This window comes from Capricornis sumatraensis, chromosome 10 (genome assembly GCF_032405125.1).
Source record: "Capricornis sumatraensis isolate serow.1 chromosome 10, serow.2, whole genome shotgun sequence".
Taxonomy (NCBI): domain Eukaryota; kingdom Metazoa; phylum Chordata; class Mammalia; order Artiodactyla; family Bovidae; genus Capricornis; species Capricornis sumatraensis.
Genome location: NC_091078.1, coordinates 20,431,969 through 20,453,320, shown reverse-complemented (window position 1 = coordinate 20,453,320; position 21,352 = coordinate 20,431,969). Strand labels below are relative to the sequence as shown.

General features: G+C 39.4%; 1 protein-coding gene across 5 annotated transcripts in view; it reads left to right on the top strand.

The window, feature by feature from the left end:
- Positions 1 to 1,390: 1,390 nt before the first annotated feature.
- The window catches only part of TET1 (tet methylcytosine dioxygenase 1), a 122,006-nt gene continuing 102,044 nt past the window's right edge, over positions 1,391 to 21,352 (top strand). For all 5 annotated transcript variants that reach the window (XM_068982710.1, XM_068982714.1, XM_068982713.1 and 2 more), the window contains exon 1: positions 1,391 to 3,295. In XM_068982710.1, the coding sequence (XP_068838811.1) occupies positions 1,391 to 3,295 (1,905 nt within the window). The remainder of the gene's footprint in view (positions 3,296 to 21,352) is intronic.

The window sequence follows — 21,352 nt, the reverse complement described above, 5'->3', positions numbered from 1 at the left end:
CTGCATGACCCCATAGACAGCAGCTCACCAGGCTCCCTTGTCCCTGGGATTCTCCAGGCAAGAACACTGGAGTGGGCTGCCATTGCCTTCTCCAATGCATGAAAGTGAAAAGTGTAAGTGAAGTCGCTCAGTTGTGTCCAACTCTTGGCGACATCATGGACTGCAGCCTGCCAGGCTCCTCCATCCACGGGATTTTCCAGGCAAGAGTACTGGAGTGGGGTGCCATTAGAGCACTGAATATGAAACAGAAAAAGTGAAACAAACTAGATACAAGACCCTCATATAGTCAATTTGTTTTTTAAACATGGCTGCCATATCTGAAAAATTTAGGTTGTTAATTGAAATATGTTATTAATACTATTGGATCTCCAAGGAGTAGAGTTTCTTGGATAATGTAAGCTCTTCTTCCTCTGGCTTTAGCAGCTTTACTGTCCAACAGGTAATACCCTGCTTGGGTAGTGATGGGCTGAGAAAAGGGTATAAGAGATAACTTTTGGGGAATTCCCTGGTGGTCCAGTAGTTAGGATTTTGTGCTTTCACTGCTGTGGCCCTGGTTCTTTCCCTCGCCAACTGGTTGGGGAACTAAGAGAGAAAGAGGTAACTTTTAAGTATTCACATTTGTAAAGATTAGGTTTGAGCTTTAAACTACTTGTAACTACAATAGTTGTGGCTTCTAATTTAAAGAAACCCCCATGCTTAGCTTATTCAAAGAATTTCATTAACTTAATCAATTGTCACAGAAATTAAAGGAGCTTTATTTGTGAATCCAAGGTTTAAAGGGTACTTCAGTATGTTTTGTGTCTATTATACTTTTGTTTTGTAGTAAATATTCTGTTTCTTAATTTTAATTAATAATTGCTAGTGAATATTCCATTTCTGTTCTATACATTTTTTTGGTTGTGCTGGGTCTTTGTTGCTACTCACAAGCTCTCTCTATTTTCAACAAGCAGGGGCTACTCTTCTTGAAGTGCACAGGCTTCTCATTGTGGTGGCTTCTTTTATTTTGGATCACGGGCTCTAGGCACACAGGCTCAATAGTTGCAGCATATGGATTCTAGAATTCGGGCTCAGTAGTTGTGGTTCATGGGGTTAGTTGCTCCAAAGCATGTGAAATCTTACCAGACTAGGGATCAAACCTGTGTCCTCTGCACTGGCAGCCAGATTCTTATCTACTGTACCACCAGGGAAGTTCCAATGTCCTATTTCAAATGAGAGACTGCATAGGAAAAAGACTCATTGCCAATGTTTTTTTTTTTTTTTTTTTTCAGACCAAAACCTCGTGCAACTGAGCACAGCCATGGTGCATGCAGATTCTCCTCTGAAGTGAGACTTTCCAAAGGACCAATGACTCTGCCCCTCGTGCCCTTTCAGATTTTCCTACTTCGTAGCTATGTCTCGATCTCGCCATGCAAGACCTTCCAAATTAGTCAGGAGGGAAGATCTAAACAAGAAGAAAAACAACCAGCTGAAGAAGGGATCTAAGCCAGCCAACAAAAATGTGGCGACTGTCAAGACTGTGAGCCCTGGAAAATTGAAGCAATTCGTGCAAGAAAGAGATGTTAAGAAAAAAACAGAACCCAAACTGACTGTGCCAGTCAGAAGCCTTCTGACAAGAGCTGGAGCAGCACGAATGAATTTGGATAGGACCGAGGTTCTTTTTCAGAACCCAGAGTCCTTAACTTGCAATGGATTTACAATGGCTCTGCGAAGTACCTCTCTTAGCAGACGACTCTCCCAACCCCCAGTGGTCATAGCCAGACCCAAGAAAGTTCCACCACCTAAGAATCTAGGAAAGCAACATGAGTGTGATTATAAGGTACTTACAGACATGGGAGTAAAGCACTCAGAAAATGATTCAGTCCCAATGCAAGACCCCCCAGTCCCCCCTGATATAGAGAAGCTAATTGGCATAAAAAATGCATCTTTCATTAAAGACAAGAGCCAAGAGACAACCCAGTCTTGGTCCCAAGGTGTCGAGGATTCCAAAATAATTTGCTCTACTCCTAGTGACCCTGCAGCAGAGATTCTTTCTGGGTCACTGGAAGGGACATGTGGTGGAGAAGGACTATTCTCTAGAGAGACATTGAATAATATCAGTGATTCCCCTAGAATGTTTGCTCAGGACACTGTCTGTGTTCCTTTGCTCCAAAGAGCAGCCCTCAAGGTTACCTCTGAAGGAAACCCCAGCATTCAGTTAGAAGATTTGGGTTCACGAGTAGAATCTCTTAAGCTGTCTGATTCTTACCTGGATCCCATCAAAAGTGAACATGGTTGCTGCCCCACCTCCAGCTTTAACAAGGTTGTACCTGCATTGGACCTTAGAAACTGTTTGTCTATCGGTGGGTCAATATATCCTACCTCATTAATAAAACTCTTCTTGGCAGGTTCAGAACAAGAAACCCTTGGTGCTAAACCAGATCATCAAGAGGTACTCAAAGCTACCCCAGATCAACAGGAAGTTCCTGATACCACCCCTGTCCTAGGACAGGCTGTTAGTGCTGTCCCACATCAATGGGAAGTTCCTGGTGCTAACCCCGTTCGTGGAGAGCCTTTGGGTGAGACTCTAGACCCACCAGAGATTCCTGGTGCTATTCCAGTCCAAGGAGAGGTCTTTGGTGCTATCTTAAATCAACAAGTCCTTGGTATGGGTAGTGGTACTGCCTCAGACCCACCTATCTTTCTTCCTGCCCCTCATAACCCAGTTGCTACCTGTAATGCTCTCCCAGCATGGCCCGAGCCCCAGGGCACCGTTTCATCTGGGCTTGAGGTCCCAGACACTATGCAGATTTTGCCTTCGGGCTCAGGTCACACTCCTCAACCGTCATCAAACTCAGAGATAATTTTGGTACCTCCTGTAATACCTATGAACAATATAGAAAACGAGAAGAAGGTTCATATAAGCTTTCTGCCAGCTCACACTCAGGGGTTCACATTAGCCCCTGAGAGAGGACTCCAGCCGGCTCCACAGGGCATTGCCCAGCTCTCCCTGGTGTGTCCCAGAACATTGGAAGGAGGGAGCTCCCAGGTCAGCGCCACCAGCATGGTTGACATCAACACCACAGTGGTGTCTAGGCCAGTGCCACTCGCTAGTACCTCTTCTCCTTCCTACACAACTCTGCTACCTACCTTGGAAAAGAAGAAACGAAAGCGATGTGGGGTCTGTGAGCCCTGCCAGCAGAAGACCAATTGTGGTGAATGTACTTACTGTAAGAATAGAAAGAACAGCCATCAGATCTGTAAGAAGAGGAAATGTGAGGAACTGAAAAAGAAGCCATCCGTCATTGTGTCTTTGGAGGTAAGCAAACACCCAAAGGGCTGGGGACACCTGTGAAACTTGGTACAGTGATCTGTGGAGACTATTTTTTTAAAATAATTTTTAAAAATTTTATTCTGTTTTGGTGTGCTGGGTATTTGTTGCTGCAGGCAGGCTTTTTCTAGTTGCAGTGAGCAGGGACTCTAGAGTGTACCAGCTTCAGTAGTTGTAGCGCTTAGCCTTAATTGCTACATCGCATGTGGAATCTTCCCGGATCAGGGATCAAACCCTTGTCACCTCCACTGGCAAGTGGATTCTCAACCACTGGACCACCAGGGAAAGTCCACGTGGAGATAGTTTGCTTCAGTATTACATTCTTTTGCTTTGGTAAAATGTTGCTTTAAGTTATCTATAGGAATTTGAGGACCAACCTGAAGCATGTCTTGCACACTGAGTGATACATTAGCTTATTTTTAGAATTTGTCTCAGAAAGCTAGAACATAAAGTTATTCCATCATAGGTTTTCATGGAGAATAGGGAAATTGTATGAAATGTCGTTTTGGAAAGATTTCCACTGTGCCTTATTTTAGTGTGTCTTATTTTGAAAGCTACATTTTTAAAAACTAGGAGTGGAACAAAGTCACTAAATGCCTTGCATCCTGAGGAACCAGAGGAAATAAACTTTTCTTTTGAGAGAATAAAACTGTCTCCATCTTTTATCTTGAAACTTTGCCTTGGAGGTATAACAATAATAGGATTTTTGCTTCAACTTTTGGCAGGTGATTTCCACTTGCCCTGTGTATCTCACAGGATCGTTGGGATTCAATGGTAATCAAAAATTGAAGATGGTTTGTAAAATCCAAAGTGAAAAAACAATCATTATTACAGTTACAAAACTAAGGTAGTCAAAGTATTTGTTGACTTAGACTTTGTTTAAAGGAATTTTATGGAGCTTTGTTAATACTCAAACTTGCTTAAATTAAAATACATGTCAACTAAGGTGTTTTATGATTTTTAGATTACTCACTTGAAATTGTTTGAGTCTACTATGAATACGAGTATAGTAGAATAGATTAAAATATTATGAACTTAAATTCAGTCAACCTTTTCTATTTCATTCTGGACTTAAATTATCTGTTCAAAAATGCTGACTTTCTTGTTTGACTAAGCCATTGTAAACAAGAGATCAGACATTTAAATTCTTGTGTATCAATGAAATTTAAGGTATTTTGTTTTAAACATTTATTTATTCATTGTTTATTTGGCTGTGATGGGTCTTAGTTGTGGCACACAGGATCTTTAGTTGCAGCAGGTGTCAGGTGGGATCCAGTTCTCTGGCCAGGGATTGAATCCGAACCCCCTGTATTGGGAGTGAGGAATCTTAGCCATTGGACCACCAGGGAAGTCCCACATTTCAGGTGTTTTTTAAATACTTTGTTATTACAAACCTTACTGCAATGAATACTCTTTACTCCTCACTTCACACATGTGGGAGCAGATCAAACTGTGGCCAGCAACTTAGTATCTTACAAACTTATCTCTAAAACACTTAGTAGCAATATTTTTGTAACAGAAAGATCTCACTGGTAAGCTCCGGATTTGTAACATTACCAACGACATTGTTGCCAAAGGTACTCTAATAGGTGCTCTTTCTAAACTTGCTCCTCTTCTGGCATTACACATTTGGTTCAATGGTTTACCATCTACATCGTCAACCCAAATGGAAAATTCAGTCATCTTTAATGGCCTTTCTCTCATTCTTCTAGTTATCTCTTGTCTACAAGATACGAGCACTCCTATCTCTCCATTTTCTTTGCTCCAGCTGTTGAGGCATTTATCTCTTACTGGGACAATTTCAACTTTCTCTTTATTATTGGCAAGTATTTATGGCACTTCTATTCTGGGATGAGCATACCAGCCAGCTGGGAAGTCAGGATGTTGAACAACAAGTTCTCCTTAGGTGCAAGTCAAGTTTTCTTTCTATAATGCTGTTTCTTCTCAGTTCAGTTCAGTTCAGTTCAGTCGCTCAGTCGTGCCCGACTCTTCATGACCCCATGAATCGCAGCACGCCAGGCCTCCCTGTCCATCACCATCTCCCGGAGTTCACTCAGACTCACGTCCATCGTCCATTGAGTCAGTGATGCCATCCAGCCATCTCATCCTGGGTCATCCCCTTCTCCTCCTGCCCCCAATCTCTCCCAGCATCAGAGTCTTTTCCAATGAGTCAACTCTTCTCATGAGGTGTCCAAAGTACTGGAGCTTCAGCTTTAGCATCATTCCTTCCAAAGAAATCCCAGGGTTGATCTCCTTTAGAATGGACTGGTTGGATCTCCTTGCAGACCAAGGGACCCTCAAGAGTCTTCTCCAACACCTCAGTTCAAACACATCAATTCTTCGGTGCTCAGCCTTCATCACAGTCCAACTCTCACATCCATACATGACCACAGGAAAAACCATATCCTTGACTAGATGGACCTTAGTCGGCAAAGTAATGTCTCTGCTTTTGAATATACTATCTAGGTTGGTCATAACTTTTCTTCCAAGGAGTAAGCATCATTTAATTTCATGGCTGCAGTCACCACCTGCAGTGATTTTGGAGCCCCAAAAAATAAAGTCTGACACTGTTTCTACTGTTTCCCCATCTATTTCCCATGGAGTGATGGGACCAGATGCCATGATCTTCATTTTCTGAATGTTGAGCTTTAAGCCAACTTTTTCACTCTCTTCTTTCACTTTCATCAAGAGGCTTTTTAGCTCCTCTTCACTTTCTGGCATAAGGGTGGTGTCATCTGCATATCTGAGGTTATTGATATTTCTCCTGGCAATCTTGATTCCAGCTTGTGTTTCTTCCAGTCCAGCATTTCTCATGATGTACTCTGCATATAAGTTAAATAAGCAGGGTGACAATATACAGCCTTGACATACTCCTTTTCCTAGTTGGAACCAGTCTGTTGTTCCATGTCCAGTTCTAACTGTTGCTTCCTGACCTGCATACAGGTTTCTCAAGAGGCAGGTCAGGTGGTCTGGTATTCCCATCTCTTGAAGAATTTTGCACAGTTGATTGTGATCCACACAGTCAAAGGCTTTGGCATAGTCAATAAAGCAGAAATAAATGGTTTTCTGGAACTCTCTTGGTTTTTCCATGATCCAGCAGATGTTGGCAATTTGGCCTCTGGTTCCTCTGCCTTTTCGGAAACCAGCTTGAACATCAGGGAGTTCACAGTTCACGTATTGCTGAAGTCTGGCTTGGAGAATTTTGAGCATTACTTTACTAGCATGTGAGACGAGTGCAATTGTGCGGTAGTTTGAGCATTCTTTGGCATTGCCTTTCTTTGGGATTGGAATGAAAACTGACCTTTTCCAGTCCTGTGGCCACTGCTGAGTTTTCCAAACTTGCTGGCATATTGAGTGCAGCACTTTCACAGCATCATCTTTCAGGATTTCAGGAGGCTAAGGCCTCCCCAGACAGCCATTTTGCTTTTTTGCATTTCTTTTCCATGGGGATGGTCTTGATCCCTGTCTTCTGTACAATGTCACAAACCTCATTCCATAGTTCATCAGGCACTCTATCTATCAGATCTAGACCCTCCAATTCGTGCTTTTCTGTGTATGGGATTCATCTCACCCAAAACAATGGAAAACAGTGCCTTCCAATGATAGGTGAAGCCTAGATTCCTTAGCATGGAATATGAGATCTTTAGGGTCTTGACATGACTGACCTCTTTTGTCTTATTTGATGTTACTTCTTACATTATATTCAATCTTTCAGCTATATCCAGCTGCTTCTGCTTCCCCAGGCTCATTGTGCATGGTCCTTTTTCGATGTTCATGGTCATGGTACATGTTCTTCTTTTTTCCCACCTGACAAAACCCCACCCCTTCACTCACCCTTTCCTGTGCAACACCTGTATTTGTGCATGTTTCTCAGGTTTACTTCCAGAGAACTTTATTTTTCTTGTGCATTCTAGCCTTGTTACAGTGATAGATGCTAAGTGAATACTTGTTAATTGAATGAAAAGAATATATTTGTAACTCATATAATCAGGTTTAGAAATTTAGATGGTGTGTGGTTTATTTCTGTAAACTTGCTCTGGCAAGCAAGTGTGGCCACTGTGGTCAAGGTCTGTCAGGGTGGGAAATACTAGTACTGTTAAGGAATGAATGAATATATTGGCTATTGCTCACACTCTCCTAAGCACCACATTCTTTATTTCTAAAAAACATAAAAAATTTGTTTTCAGTTCAGTTCAGTCACTTAGTCGTGTCCGACTCATTGCGACCCCATAGATTGCAGCATGCCAAGCCTCCCTGTCCATCACAAACTCCCAGAGCTTGCTTAAACTCATGTCCATCAAGTCAGTGATGCCATCCAACCATCTCATCCTCTGTCATCCCCTTCTCCTCCTGCCTTCAATCTTTCCCTGGATATTTCCCAATGAGTCAGTTCTTTGTATCAGGTGGTCCAATACTGGATCTTCAGCTTCAGCATCAGTCCTTCCAGTGAATATTCAGGACTGATTTCCTTTAGGATTGACTGGTTTGATTTCCTTGCAGTCCAAGGGATTCTCAAGAGTTTTCTCCAATACGGCCGTTCAAAAGCATCAATTCTTTGACACTCAGCTTTCTTTACAGTCCGACTCTTACATCCATACATGACCATCTAAAAAACCACAGCTTTGACTATATGGGCCTTTGTCAGCAAAGTAATGTGATATGCCGTCTAGCTTTGTCATAGCTTTTCTTCCAAGGAGCAAATATCTTTTAATTTCATGGCTGCAGGCACCATATGCAGTGATTTTGGAGCCCAAGAAAAGAAAGTCTGTCACTGTTTCCATTTCCATTGTTTTCCCATCTCTTTGCCATGAAGTGATTCGCCCGGATGCCATGATCTTAGTGTTTTGAATGCTGAGTTTTAAGCCAACTATTTACCAATAAAATTGACTTTGGCAGTATTTTCTCACAAATCATTAACAATGCTATTTTGCTTCCACAGTCAAACCTCTATCTTTCCACTCAAATGCTCTTTCCAACTACTGGCCTTTAGCAGGTCAGTAACATGAATGGCCAGAAAAGGCAATGGCAACCCACTCCAGTACTCTTGCCTGGAAAATCCCATGGATGGAGGAGCCTGGTAGGCTGCAGTCCATGGGGTTGCGAAGTCGGACACAACTGAGCGACTTCAGTTTCACTTTTCACTTTCATGCATTGGAGACGGAAATGGCAACCCACTCCAGTGTTCTTGCCTGGAGAATCCCAAGGATGGCGGAGCCTGGTGGGCTGCGGTCTATGGGGTTGCACAGAGTCGGACATGACTGAAGCGACTTAGCAGCAGCAGCAGCAACATGAATGGCAGGATGCTTTATGTGACCCACTCAGCAAGCAGTAAGACACCAATAAAGAAAAGATGAGGAACTATGAACCTGAAAATCTATGAAAAAGTTAGCTCTCACTAAAGCTACCAATCATTAAAATCTCATTATTATCCGACCAGTAGTTTCAGCTAAGTTCTCAAAACAGATTTTGTACCTTTGCTTCATAAAGAAGCCACCCATGAAAGCACAGCACTCTCACCTTGGAATTTAGGCTCCATGTCCGGCTTCGGAGTTATTTATAAGTGATTCACTGCTGCTTCCTCCTTCTCCCCCGACTACCTAGACACCGCTAACTCTACATCCCAGTTGGGATTTGCTAGCACCTCCAGACTGCCCAGCACCACAACCCACGCAACCGCTGGTCCAGCTGAGGGCTGCCCACCCATGATCTTCATTTTTTTGAATGTTGAGTTTTTAGCCAGCCTTTTCACTCTCTTTCACTTTCATCAGGAGGCTCTTTAGTTCTTCACTTTCTGCCATAAGGATGGTGTCATCTGCGTATCTGAGATTATTGATATTTCCCCTGGCAATCTTGATTCCAATTTGTGCTTCATCCAGCCCAGCATTTTAAATGATGTACTCTGCATATAAGCAGGGTGACAGGTTACAGCCTTGATGTACTCCTTTCCCAGTTTGGAACCAATCCATTGTTCTATGTACGGTTCTGTTGCTTCTTGACCTGCATAAAAAAAACTTTTACTTTGCATAATTCAGATTTATAGAATGATTGCAGTACTGAGCATTTAGTTTATCTTTCAGGCAAATGATAACATTTTCTGAAACTGGAGGATGATTGCTTTACAGTGTTGTGTGGTTTCTGCTGTGCATCAACCTGAGTCAGCTATAAATAAATATGTATTTCCTCCCTCTTGAGCCTCTCTACCACCCACCCGCTATTCCACCTCTCTAGGACATGACAGAGAGCACTGAGCTTAGCTCCCTGTGTTGTACAGCAGCTTCCCACTAGCTATCTGTTTTACACATTTTACTGTTTTTGCATTTTATTGTATCACTTTAATTAAATAATTTTTATCAGAGTATAGTTGATTTAAAATGGTTAGTTTCTGGTGTATAGTAAAGTGAATCAGGTATACATCTATCTACTCTTTTTTTTTTTTAACTTTTAAAAAATTTAATTAATTTTTTTGGCTTGCCCCACGCAGCCTGTGAGTTCTCATTTCCCCAAACAGGGATCCAACCCGTGTGTTTTGCAGTGAAAGCACAGGGTCTTAACCACTGTACCACCAGAGAAGTCCTTCCATTCTTAGATTCTTTTCCCATTTAGGTCATTAGACAGTACTGAAAAGAGTTCCCTGTGCTATCTCTTTTTGTCTCCTCCATGGTGGTGCTTTAGTGGCTAAGTCACGTCTGACTCCTGTGACGCCCTGCCAGGCTCCTCTGTCCGTGGGAGTCTCTAGGCAAGAATACTGGAGTGGGTTGCCATTTTGTTCTCCAGGGGATCTTCCTGACCCAGGATCAAACCCTGTCTCCTGTGTTGCAGACAGGTGATTTACCAACTGAGGTATGAGGGAAGCCCTGTCTCCTCCAGATGTGTCTTCTCTATATACATAAATAGTTTCTCTGAATTAATTGAGACCAAGTTTTTCATAGACATGATATTCCTTTATCCTGACATACTAGAGAATAGATTTCCTGAAAACAAGTACATTCTCACATATTATTATCAAAATTATGAAATTAACAATGAACCATTGTTATTAACTAACCCACCGACTTTATTTGGCCTATAAGAAAATATCCTTTTGGCCTCTGTTAATTTGTAGTAATTCCGTAGACTTATAAAACAACTTTACTGAGGTATAATTGACATATAATAAACTGCACATATTCAAAGTATACAATTTGATAAGTATGATGTACATACACTATGTGATCATTACCACAGTCAAAGTCCATCACTCCGCAAAATTCCTTCATAGTCTCTACACCCCTACCTGTACCCCTTTCCTCAGGCAAACATCTTTCCATCATTGTACATTTGTTTGTATTTTCCAGGGTTTGATATAAATGGAATAGTATAATACAGTGGTTTTGGGGGGAGTTAGAATATTTTTGCAATATTTTATAATATTGCTAATTTTGCAAAGTGCAGCTTACTTATTTTGTCCCTCACTTTGGGTTTGTCTAATGCTTCCTCGTGACTTCATCTGGATTATGCGTTTTTGTTTGAATACCTTCTTATAAAAGGGGCATGATGTCCTTTGTCCCACTATTTATGATCTTAATTTTTATCACTTGGTTAAAGGTAGTGTCTCCATGGTATAATCAGTATTTTTCACTTTGTATTTAATAAATATCTTGCAGGGACATTGAGGCTTGTAAACATACAGCTATCCCTCAAATTTTCATGCTTCAGTTTTAGTATTCACTGCTGATTTTTGCCTGATAGTTGTCAAAACCTGATTCTGTTTCCATCATTTCTTCTAAATCTATTAATTAGCTTTAAACTCCAAGGAAGAGCTTTTTCTTCTTACTTTATTTATATATTTATTTCAGTGTGAACTTGTAGATTTTTGTTATATTCAGTAGATTATACTTCTTTATTATCATTACTTATTTTGATGCTCAAATTTCCTCAAATTTGGCCAGGGAGCACCTTCAACCATTGTTTGAATAATTATTTTCTGTCACAAATGTTCCAAGGTTTTCTATTTCCCATCCTGCCCCAGATGAAATGACAATTATCCAAGAAAACTTGGTTCTTTTTGGTAGAGAATGGTAATTAGAAACCAAGATCTTGGTGATAGAAATTATTGCTGTTACTGATATGTCAGTGGTGTGTTCAAAAGTTAGACTATGCATTTGTTGAATTAGTGTTTCTTTCTCTCACACACACTACCCTGAACCTTCAACGTGGTTATATTGTCCATTTGAAATACAATTTTAATTAATTTATTTCTGTTCGTGTCTTATTTCAAAGTTTCCCTATATTAGATGATATTCACATATCATCTCTTGCTTCACATATCATACTCACATATCATCACTTGCTCTCTCTCGCCAAAATATCACCTTTTTCCAGACAAAGCTGATTCTGAAGATGTATTGTGTTGTCCTTATACTGAACTCTCACTCTATGCTAGACCTACTCATCCAACAGTGCACAGAAGAAAATAGGGAACACTTCTCTGAGGGAAGTTCATTCTAACAGAGCAAGGAACAGTTGTACACTCTTGTCTATGGTCGCCTTTTGTTAATACTATGTTTATGAGACTCGTCAATAGTCTTGCTTATAGCTATTCATCCTCATTGTAGTGTTGTTTTCCAGTGCATGTATATATCACAATACAGAAATTCTATTGTTAATATCATGTATTAACAATATCTATTTTGTCATATGTCATATTGCCTATCCATTCTATTGTTAATGTGCAGTGGAATGTTACAGTATAGAACTGGACAGGAGACCAAACACTGTAGTGCTACTATGGACATTTTTATGAAAGCCTTTTGGTGAATATATGCATGCATTCTTTTGACTATATTCCTAGGAGTGGAATTGCTTTGTCATAAAATATGCATATGTTTAACTTTCATGATACTACCAAACTGCTGTGGTTGATCCAATTAAGACTCTCTTTACAGTAGTGTATGAGAGTTCCACTTGCTTCCTATCCAACAGTTGGTATTTTCTGTCTTATTTTGTTTTAATAATTTCATTGGCTGTTTAGTGGCATCACTACATTGCATTTGCTTGATGACTAATGAAATCAAGCTCTCTTTTTTTTTTTCCTCACTGTGTGGTTTGCAGGACCTTAGTTCCCTGACCCTACCCCCTGCAGTAGAAACATGGAGTCTTAACTACTGAAACACCACGAAAGTCCTGCTTTTATTCACTTTTAAATTGGCTTTTACTACTAATTCATTAGTTTATTATATTTTGTTGAAACAAATTCTTTGTTGATTAAATAATTGCAGATATCTTTATCTATTTTATGACAATGTTTCACTTAATTGTGCTTCTTATTTTTTGGCCACACTTCAAGACTTGCAGGATCTTAGTTCCCCAACCAGGGATACAACCCAGGCCTGGCAAAGCCCAGAGTCTTAACCATTGGACTACAAGGGAACTCTCTGTGCTTTTTTTTTTTTAATTTTTATTTTTACTTTATTTTACTTTACAATACTGTATTGGTTTTGCCATAGATTGACATAAATCCACCACTGGTGTACATGCGTTCCTCCCTGTGCTTTTTAATGAACAGAAATTCTTTTCTTTTTTTCTAAAAACTATTTATATATTTGCTTGCACCAGGTCTTAGTTGCAGCATGTGGGTTCTGGCTCCCTGTTGTTTAGTTGCTCAATCATGTCCAACTCTTTGCAACCCCATGGACTACAGCATGCCAGGCTTCCCTGTCTTTCACCATCTCCTGGAGCTTGCTCAGACTCATGTCCATTAAGTTGGTGATGCCATTCTTATCCTCTGTCTTCCCCTTCTCCTGCCTTCAAACTTTCCCATCATCAGGGTCTTTTCTAATGAGTCACTTCTTTGCATCAAGTGGCCAAAGTATTGGAGCTTCCGTTTCAGCATCAGGCCTTCCAATGAATATTTAGGACTGATATCCGTTAGGATTGACTAGTTTGATCTGCTTGCTAGTTCCCTGACCAGGGATCAAACCTGGGCCCCCTGCATTCAGAGCTCGGAGTCTTAGCCACTGGACCACCAGGGAAGTCCCGAATGAACAGAAATTCTTATCTTTGATGTAGTCCAGTTTACCACTCCTCTTCTCTATGGTAACTTCTTAATAACTTTTTATTTCCTGTTTAAGAAAATTTTGTCTATTTTTTGCAAATTCCAAGGTCATGAAGTTGTTCTCTTTTGTTTTCTTCTTTAAAAGCTACTTTTAAAAACCATTCACATTAAGCTTTATGAAGATATGGAATTGACTTTTGCATATTATGTGAGAGATAGGAGTCAAGATTCATTCTTCTTCATCTGGGTATCTACTTGACCAGCACCATTACTGAAATGACTATACTTTCCCCACTACAGCATCAACTTTGTCACAAATCAGGTGACTGATTAGTTCTGAATCTGTTTATAGACTCTTTTCATTGGCCCTTTTTTCTATCTTTGTATCTAAACTTGCATCATTATTAGGTTTTACCGCTAGTCTTGCTGACTGGTAATATAAGTCCTTCAGTATTTTTTTTTTTTAATATTTATTTAGGCTATTTTGTTATTGTTCTTTTATGACTCTTTTTCTTTTTTGGCGACCGGGCATGCTTGGCTTGTCAGATCTTAGTTCCCAGACCAGAAATCCAACCTGCCCTCGGCAATGAAAGTTCAGAGTTCTAATCACTGGACCACCAGGGGATACCCAAATTTTTGAATCCACTTGTAAATTTCCACCAAAAGCCATGCTGAAATTTTTATTGTATTTTTGTTGAATCTATATATCAATTTGGAGAGACTGACATTTTTACAATATTGAATCTTCCAGTTCATGACCATAGTATATTTATGTCTTACTTTATTTCAATATTTTATAGTTTCTAATATAGAGCTATTTAATTGGTTTTATTTTTAACCATTTGATGCCAGACTTTTGATACTTTACATGGTTATCAATATGTTTGTTTGTTCCTCACATCAGAATTATTTTACTTATTATTGAGGGTTGGAGTGAGAGAGAGAAAATACATTTATAGTTTTAAAATCTTAATATCATTATTAGTGCTTATATAAAATAAATATACATTTTAAAAACGGAATTCTTTTTTCTTCTAAAACATACTTAGCCCCCAAAGGTACATGCCAGTTCTCAAGACATTAACTAATAATGTCTGGGAGAAATAAGAGCAATTTTGATTTACTTTTTTTTATCAGAAATTGCATTTTTGCCTCACAATGATTTATTTTAATTATACAGCAAGGTGACTAGATAGTCTTCCCAGTGATATCTTTGGCTGAGAGATAAAGTGTTATTCTTCTACCTAATTTTGTTCAGTTCTCCATATTAAGAAATACAAATAATTAAAACCACTAACTTTGTAACTCATAGTCATCTAGGAATTTGCCCTTGGCTAGGTATTCCTTATATGTTTTTATGATTTAGCCTATTGACACATGCCCGGTGGATCCAGGGTGATTCGAAGGTAGGGACGGAGTCGGCGTCCTTGGAAAAAATACATATTTAATTACGGATATATAGAGAGATTAGAAACGGATAGTGTAGTAGGAAGATTAGTGGAGAAAAAGAGGCTGAATAACTTGGATTACATGGAATAGCATCCATGCTCCAGATGGGAATTCAGCCAGAAAAACGAGGAGCAAGAAAGAACGACATGGGGGAATCAGTCTTTCCGGAAACTCATCCGATTTCTTTATTTTTGGGTTTGCTTATATACCTTTTGTTATACATAGGAATGAATACAGAGTCACGCGGGGGTCAGCAGTCCTGACCTTTATCAAAATCAGGTGCTTCACATAAATGTATAAAAAAAAGGTCTTACGGATATTACATCATCTTCTGGCCATGAGTGAGACCTGCTGACATTTTATGATCCTTTATTTCTGATAACCAAAAAACTTATTTCTTCCAAGGGTGTTTTTTCTCAAACCAGGCACCACCCTCCAAATAAAGTTACATTCCTATAGGGTGAGGGTGTAGTGAGTTAAAATCAAGAAATGAATTTATTTAACCCAAGGTTAACATGATTAATCTTAAAGGTTAATACTTATTTCTCCTATATACTTAAAGATTAATGCTTATTTCTCCTATATGCTAGTTATATTCATTATAAGGGCAGGGAACATGGAGATTTAGCAGCAAACATCAGCCCAACAAATGAAAATCCTTTCACCAATGTTCCCCTTAAGATCTATTTAGTCTTAAGATAGTGATAAAGTTACATTTTTACATAGCAAGGACACAGTGATTTATAACAAAGTACAGTGATCTATTACAAAAGAGAAAATCCATTAACTCAAAAAGTCTAGTATTGCTAACATCAAAAACTACTATATTTCCTTTTCTATATTCCAAATACACTGATGGATAATCCTGTCACACAAGCTATCTGTCAGCAGAGAGGTTTGACCTAAAACATCCTTATCCCACCCAGGGCAGGGAATTAGCAGCAATTATTGACACAACAAATGAAAAAACCCTTCACCAATATAATTCCTAACCAACCCACTATACTAATAATTTCCAACTCCCCAAAAGAATTTGCCTTTAGTAAGTCTAAAACATCTCGTGCCTCTCAGGTTAGGAGGCTGTAAACAATCACATGTGGCCGGACGAACCTATACAGGCGGGCTAGATAACCTTCAGAGGAGTCCATAAGCTGAAACACTCTTGTCACACCCAGGAATTTTTATTGCCTTGGAGCTGCATGTTTACTCCTTCTCTGAGAAAAACGGTTATGGGGGAGAGCATAAAACAGACTCTGGTTTTGGGGTACGTGCTCGGGAACAGGCGGTTTCCTGAGGCTTGATCACGCCTTTGCGTATGCCAAGCCTCCTTCCTCATGACCTTTGCCATGGGCGGAGTTCCTCACGCTGGCCCCCGGCAGATACATATACATTATTCTCTTTATTGAATAGTGAAAGAAGTTTACAAGTAGCGAGGGTGCTTTTTAGTATCAGACCTTTATTGTTCAGTTGCCAAGTTGTGTCTGAAGCTTTGTGACTACATGGACTGCAGCATGCCAGGCTTCTCTGTCCTTCACTGTCTTATGGAGTTCACTCAAATTCATGTCTGTTGAGTTGGTGATGTTATCTCAACCTTTGTTGCCCTCTTCTCCTCCTATCCTGTTTTTCCCAGTATCAGGGTCTTTTCCAATGAGTCTGCTCGTCCCATCAGGTTGCCAAAGTACTGGATCTTCAGCTTCAGCATCAGTCCTTCCAGTGAATGAATATTCAGTATTGATGTCCTTTAGGATTGGCTGGTTTGATCTTGCTGTCCAAGGGACTCTCAAGAGTCTTTTCTAGCACCACAATTTGAAAGCATTAATTCTTCTGCACTCAGCCTTCTTTATGGTCCAGCTCTCATATCCGTATGTGACTATTGGAAAAATCATAGCTTTGACTATACAGACATTTGTCGGCAAAGTAATGTCTCTGCTTTTTAATATGCTGTCTAGGTTGGTCATAACTTTTCTTCCAAGGAGCAAGCAACTTTTAATTTCATGGCTGCAGTTACCATCCACAGTGACTTTGGAGCCCAAGAAAAGAAAATCCATCATTATTTGCCAAATCCATCTATTTGCCATGAAGTGATGGCTGTGATCTTCATTTTTTGAATGTTGAGTTTTAAGCCAGCTTTTTCACTCTCCTCTTTCACTTTCATCAAGAGGCTCTTTAGTTCTTCACTTTCTGCCCTAAGGATGGTGTCATCGGCATATCTGAGGTTATTGATATTTTTCCTGGCAATCTTGATTTCACCTTGTGCTTCATTCAGCCAGCCTTTTGCATGATGTACTCTGCATAGAAGTTAAATAAGCAGGGTGACAATATACAGCCTTGATGTACTCCTTTGCCAACTTTGTACCAGTCCATTGTTCCATGTCTGGTTCTAACCATTGCTTCTTGACCTACATACAGGTTTCTCAGGAGATAGGTAAGGTGGTCTTGTATTACCATCTCTTTAAGAATTTTACATAGTTTGTTGTGATCCACAGTCAAAGGCTTTAGTGTAGTCATGAAGCATGTTAGATAGATAGATGAGATAGATGTTTTTCTGGAATTCATTTGCTTTCTCTTTGATCCAGTGAATGCCGGCAATTTAACCTCTGGTTCTCTGCCTTTTGTAAATCCAGCTTGAACATCTGGAAGTTCTCAGTTCACATACTGCTGAAGCCTCGCTTGAAGGATTTTGAGCATTACCTTCCTAGCATGTGAAATGAGCACATTTGTATGGTAGTTTGAACGTTCTTTGGCATTGCCTTTCTTTGGGATCAGAATGAAAACTGACCTTTTAATTACATGAATTGAATAATTGAATGACTAAGCACTTTGTGAATTGGTTGCCAAGGTGAAATAGTCTCAATATTTATTCCAGTTTATTTTGTGTGTGGTTTTGTGTGTGTGTGTGTGTGTGTGTGTGCATGGTGGTTGTTTTTTTTTTTGCCACACCAGGCAGCTTGTGGGATCTTAGTTCACAGATCAGGGATTGAACCCTGGCTACCATGGTGAAAGCTCTATGTTTTAACCACTGGACTGCCAGGAAATTCCCTACTCTAGTTAATATTGATCCCCCCCCTCCAAAAATTAAAAGGTTGTTCTATGCTTGGTTAAATTAATAGCAACTAGATAACGCCGTAAATGTGCTATTTGTTACCATGCTACCTTCGTAGCTAATAGAAAGTGCACCTGGAAAAATAGCAATACCTATATAGGTTGTACTTGAAAGGCTAAAAGTTAATAGTATATATGATACAAATGGAACGAGTAAGTGTTCACCATCCAGTGGATAGCGTGCTAACAGTCTGGTTCTGGAGCTGTCTCTTCAGAATTGGTTGACATACTTGTTTGATTTTATTTTATCCGTGTTGGTGGGAGTGGAGTGGGACAAGCCTCTCCTGGCCACTGCTTTTCTTACTGTTTTCAAACAGCCGGATTTCATTTTGGCATGTGTTATATATGGCATATGGAACAAATTTTTGCTACCAAGTTTTGCAATTGAGGGCAGATGTTATATGTCCTTAAGTATGCCTTTAAGGAATCTCTTTGGATCACTGCTGAGTCTTCAGTAGCATACCTCACCACAGAGCTGACCATAGGAAAAAGAGCCTTTGGTGTGTAGGAACCTTGCATGTTTAGAACACTTAAACTGAATCACTCTGCTGTACACCAGAAACTAACGCTACATTGTATATCAAGTATACTTCAATGGAAAAAATAAAGCCTATCAACAAAACTATGCTGATTTTGACTGATTCTGATCAGTGTATGCTAATTTCTGGTATCTTGTCAATATGGTTCAAATCTTACCTTGCCATTTTGTGTAGACCATCTTATCCAGAAAAAAAATGTGAAACTGACTTAACACCTTCATCTAATATCCATATTATCCAAGTTATACTATCACTTACTAGGGAGCATTGTAGTTTGTTACGTTTATTTCGCTATAGAGCTTGTCTCCCCAGCTCTTTCTGGTCAGCTTCTTGATTTTTTTTTTTTTAATTATTCCAGATTAGTGTTTTAAGAGTTGATTTTTCCAAAGCTCCAGAAGTCATCCTCTTTATAAAGTAGGCTGTCATTGTGATACTATAATGGATGTGGTACAAGTAAAACCAGGAATCACATATTTTTGCATTGTGTGTGCGCTACGTCACTTCAGTCATGTCCAACTCTTCACGACCCCGTGAATTGTAGCCTGCCAGGCTCCTTTGTCCATGGATTCTCCAGGCAAGAATACTAGAGTGGATTGCTCTGCACTCCTCCACAGAATCTTCCTGATGCAGGGATTGAACTATCATCTCTTCTATCTCCTGTATTGGCAGATGGGTTCTTTACCACTAAGTGACACCTGGGAATTAAATATTTTTGCATTAATTTCATATTAAAATTAAACACAACTAACAAATGAATCAAATTAATCTAAGCAATTCAAATCATTACCTTGATAATGAGACTAGGTGCTCAAGTCATGATTATCCAGAAAATCTATGCTAATTAGCATCAGCTCATGTCTGCAACAAGAGTAAGCAACAGGAGAAATCTTGTTCTTTTTCTGATTTATTTATGCCCCATTAAAACTGATTGTGAGAGTTGGACTGTGAAGAAAGCTGAGCGCTGAAGAATTGATGCTTTTGAGCTGTGGTGTTGGAGAAGACTCTTGAGAGTCCCTTGGACTGCAAGGAGATCCAACCAGTCCATCCTGAAGGAGATCAGTCCTAGGTGTTCACTGGAAGGACTAATGCTGAAGCTGAAACTCCAGTACTTTGGCCACCTCATGTGAAGGGTTGACTCATTGGAAATGACCCTGATGCTGGGAGGGATTGGGGGCAGGAGGAGAAGGGGATGACAGAGGATGAGATGGCTGGATGGCATCACCAACTTGATGGACATGAGTTTGAGTGAACTCTGGGAGTTGGTGATGGATGGACAGGGAAGCCTGGCCTGCTGCGATTCATGGGGTCGCAAAGAGTCGGACATGACTGAGTGACTGAACTGAACACTGATTGAATCCAGATCTCACACATTGCTGACAGTTTCATTACCATCTGAGCCATCAGGGAAGCCCAAGAATACTGGAGTGGGTAGCCCGTCCCTTCTCCAGGGGATCTTTCTGATCCAGGAATCGAACTGGGATCTCCTGCATTGCAGGAAGATTCTTTACCAGCTTAGCTACCAGGGAAGCTTTAAAAAGAAGAGGATCATGAGACAGCAATGATTAGAGGTGAGATGTTTACTTCTAAAGCCAAAGCCCAGGCTAGGGAAGGTGCCAGCACATAATAGGTGCTCAACAAATGTTTGTTGAACAAATGACTCAATGAATGAATGAAATCTCATTAAAAAATGTAAGATTCAGCCTATGTCACATACTAGTGTATCTTTAAAAAAAAAGTGCACCGTAAACCATCATATTCCATATATCCTTAAAATATCATCTTAGCAACTAGTACTCCAAAAATTTGGGGGTTTATCCTATATATGTCATTTTCAAGTACCAAAGATATTAGGATCATGACATATCTATAATAGAAATTTAAGAAGAAGACTTGAGAAAAATGTTTTTAGGAAGGTAAACAGTGCTTTAAAAATATGTTTAAAAAAAGCAGTTGCTGGTGTTGTTTAAAATTACAGCTATGTCCATTTGCAGTTTGAGTTATATCAAGATACGAAGTTTAGACAACTCAAAATTCTAGAGGAAAAAAGACCATGAAAACTCAAAATCACATTTTTCTACTCGTAAATGGAATTTTGGAAAACAGTTCTAGAAGGATACATACCTACCAAACCATACGTTGGAACCATTTACCTCTGAGGACTGGATTTTTTGGATGTAGGAGGGATGTATTAAAACATATGTGACTTTAAATTTTTGACTAAATTTTTCTAAAATGGTTTGAGTTTCTACATAAAGAACTTATGTTTTATTTAAAAAGTAATAAAATATACTAAATCAAAGTGATGTAATTTGCATTTAGAAAGTTTAGAAGAGGCAGTGCAGTGGTTAGAACTAATGCTTTCACTGCGAAGGGCACAGTTTCAATCCCTGGTTCCGGTAACTAAGATCCTGCAGGCCATTCAGCAAAAAAGAAAGAAAAAAGAAACAAATATGAAAAGATAAACTTTAATTCTGTTATCTAGAGGCAACCGCTATGAGTATATAGTATTTTTTCTACATTTGAAAAATACCATTGTTTTAAATTTTTTTCCTTTTTGTTTCACTGGAAAGGAAAGATGATACTCAGTTTGAAATGTTAAAGGTATACAAATTGCTTTGTTACAATAAAGCTAAATGTGTGCGCACACACACAAAATAAATAACATCATTAGAGTTGACTGGGGCAAAATTTTTTCTCCTTTTTGTTTTTACTTGGTATATCATCAGCATTTCCCTTGTAAGTAAAAATCTGTAAAGGTTTTAAAAATATGTGTATAATATTCCTTTGGGATAATGAACATAAATAACCCACTAAATCATTTTTCATTACTGGATGAATTATTTTATATTTAGTGAACTATTTTATCTGTATAAATCTTGGTTCCCATTTCAAATTGTGTTTTGACACTGGAATATACTACTC